This window comes from Arachis ipaensis, chromosome B01 (assembly GCF_000816755.2).
Source record: "Arachis ipaensis cultivar K30076 chromosome B01, Araip1.1, whole genome shotgun sequence".
In the NCBI taxonomy this organism is placed as follows: Eukaryota; Viridiplantae; Streptophyta; class Magnoliopsida; order Fabales; family Fabaceae; genus Arachis; species Arachis ipaensis.
In genome coordinates this window covers 134,429,924-134,433,015 of record NC_029785.2, presented here as the reverse complement: position 1 = coordinate 134,433,015, position 3,092 = coordinate 134,429,924, and the positions used below count along the sequence as shown (strand labels likewise).

The window sequence follows — 3,092 nt, the reverse complement described above, 5'->3', positions numbered from 1 at the left end:
ATATATAGATATTTTGTATAAATAATTTTTATTTTTTTTTATTAAAAGTGAGTAATAAGAAATGGGATAAGATAAAAGGAAAGATATACACAAAAAGAAGTGCTCCAAATCATTTCTCTTATAGATAGCATCAAACAATTATTTACAAATTCATTTCTGCTTTTAATACCTGAAAAATAATAGTACAATGCTACACACATTATTCTTGCAAGTTACAACCAAATCAATGAGTTGCTGCAGTATCTAGTGTCACCTTCTTGTGTTGAGCATTGGCTGTAAATATATATTAGATGAAAGTGTGTGTATGTACATAATCTCTAACCTAACCTTGTAGCAGGCATTTGAGGTTATGCAGTCCCTCAGCAGATATGCTTCTTCTAACTCTTGCTCTTTCCACAACCACAGGGGGTGGTGGATCTGAGTGAAAACACACCATCACAACCGTTAAGTTATCTGTTGCTCCTCTCTTTATTGCTTCCTCTACTATTTGCTTGCAACATTGCTTCACATCATTGTGTTCTTGAAGCCTCCTCCGAGCAAAATCCACAGCATTTTGGCTCCGGAAAACATCCCAAATTCCATCACTTGCTATTATCAAGAATTCATCTTCTTTGGTCAATGTCATCAATTTGAGTTCAGGCTCAGCACTCAATGGTCCACCACCTCCACCTGTTTCCTTCATTCCTTCAAGATGCCAGTCGCCTAGAGCGCGAGTAACACCCAACTGACCATTCAGGTAGCCATCATCAATGAATCCACCTAGGGACTCGATTCGCTTTCTCTCTTTGATGCAGTAAGGCCTGTGATCCTTGGACATTTCTATTGCCGCGCCATGGCGTGACAACACAGCCCTGCAGTCCCCTGCATTGGCTACAAGCAATGACCTGTGCAACACATCAAACAGATAAACTCATCCCTATGATTCAAGAATCAAGATTAGGCACTGCAGTGCAGTTACTGTTAGAGATATAACCATTAATTTTGGGACGAGCGGTTTCAAGATATACCTTCCGAATATAATTGCAGTGAGTGCAGTGGTTCCAGAAGAGAGGCAAGATTCAAGAGAGTATGTTTTAAGCTCTGCATCAGTGTCCAAAAAAGACTTTGTAACAACCTTCTCAAGTTCCAAAGGAAAGCCTGCATCCTCAGCAATGATCCTAGGCAGATGATCGCGCACGAATTGAGCCGCGCTCTTCCCTCCATGTCCATCAAATACCTGCAAAGAAATCAAACCATTAATTCAGTTCAAAGGCCTGCACTTGCACATTCATTCATTCATTCATTCATTCATTCATGCTTACACCGTAAAATGAAACAGCTTCCTCAGAAAGTAGGTTGTTATTATATCCAAATCTTTTTGCCATGTCTCCAATGCATATGTGTGTATCTTCCATGTAAGGCCGGCCTCCGATATCAGACCATTCGCCGGAGCGCAGAGCCGGGACAAAGCTTGAACCGTTCTGTTTCTTGTCTGCAATCACTGTCTCCTCACATATGCTTTCCAGCTACAATGTGCCAAACCAGAAATTCATATAATAGGAATCTAATCTTCCAATTCTGAAATTGTACTTTATCCAAGGTCTCAAGAAATTTTACAATTATGAACCAATAAATTAATGTTATTAAACAGTACAAGAATTTAAACCTCAATAAATCAGTGAAATAAAAACAGCCATATTTATGGTGAAGCATGAAAACAAAGCAATGTTGAAGAGAAAGAAGAAAGTACTGACAGGGAGTGAGTTTGCAGTGGAAGATGCAAAAGAAGAGGTGGTGTCCATCAAGAGATTATGATTATCACAATGCAAAGGCCACTTTTTGTTATGAATCATGTCCTCCTTCTTAGTATTCTCCATATCTTGATGATCATGATGCTCAACTTGCTCAGCTTCCTCAACACACATGGTGGCTGCTGCAGTCATGGGCTACTTGCACTTGCACCTTCACCTTCAGGCATGGAACAAAATTGGAAGGTAAAAAAAAAAATATAGTGAGAGAGAGAGAGAGACAGAGACAGAAACAGAAACAGAAACAAGTAACAACCTCTTCACATGTAAGAGTGAGACCAACTTGATGGAGTTTTGTGACTAAAAGGAAGATTCTCAGAATATGTTGGGGAAAAAGATTGAGTTCCAAATAACTATGATATAACATTGCTTAACAAAATTTCAGAAACAATGTGAGCCGTTAACTTCCAGATTTTTCTATCAAAAGTGTGGCCCAAATTCTGGTCCCTTTTATTTATTTAATTTTATATCATGTAGCCACTATTTGCATATTAAAAACTTTATTATATGTTTAAAGAAACTAATTAAGCATATGCAACCTAATGTGTTAAAACTTAAAAGTAAAGACTTAGTCAAAGTTTAAAAGATAATAAATGGGTATGAAATTCGGTGTACAAAAATATTTATTTTTTGTATGGTGTATTAAAATATTGTTGGTGAGAGTGAGAAATAAGATTGGTTGATGTCGTTTTCTATGTTGCTTTGCATACCTTATCACATTCAAATTGCCTTCCCATCCCTTCCAATCCATTTGATATTTGTTTATTTTCCTTCACTTTTTCCTACCTTTATTGCAATCATGCAAATCACATCCTATGTAAGCATCCAAAGAAAAAATCACAATTGAAAAAATCCTATCATATTGAGATATTTATACCAAATATTATGCATCTGCATATCATATCCACTTCTTTTTATTTTCTTCTTCTTCTTCTTCTTATTATTGTTATTATTTAATTTTTGGTCTCTCTAATTGGTTTCATTTTTGTGATTCTGATGGAAAAAATAGCAACACTTTCTGAGAAAATTTGGAGAGCATGTGTGGAAGTTTGGGAAACAATTCAATAAGCTTAATTGACCACAAACAGTTGACCACAACTTTTATTTGTTAAAATTTTTACAAAAAATTACTATTGTCTTTTAAAATTCAGTTTTTTTAAGAATTTATTATTATTTAATTAATTTGAATATTCATTTTCACGTATCAGTTGTTCAAAAAATCAAGAAAGTTACTTATTTTTTATTTTCTCTCTCTTCTAAAGATTGAATAAAAGATAATATTTAAAGGATATCTAGTTGCACTCG

At 35.4% G+C, this 3,092-nt stretch overlaps 1 protein-coding gene across 2 annotated transcripts; it reads right to left on the bottom strand.

Annotated features, from left to right (window-relative positions):
- LOC107640753 (probable protein phosphatase 2C 27) lies at window positions 100-2,205 on the bottom strand. Of its 2 annotated transcripts, none has more exons than XM_016344259.2 (5): window positions 2,044-2,205; window positions 1,734-1,941; window positions 1,302-1,505; window positions 1,008-1,216; window positions 100-884 (listed from the first exon to the last, which is right to left on the bottom strand). In XM_016344259.2, the coding sequence occupies exons 2-5, from the start codon at window positions 1,920-1,922 to the stop codon at window positions 323-325; spliced, it is 1,164 nt and encodes a 387-aa protein (XP_016199745.1). In that variant the 5' UTR covers window positions 1,923-1,941; window positions 2,044-2,205; the 3' UTR covers window positions 100-322. The 2 variants fall into 2 exon arrangements, with proteins under 2 accessions (XP_016199745.1, XP_016199740.1); XM_016344254.2 differs by having other exon boundaries at window positions 1,734-1,947; window positions 2,044-2,203.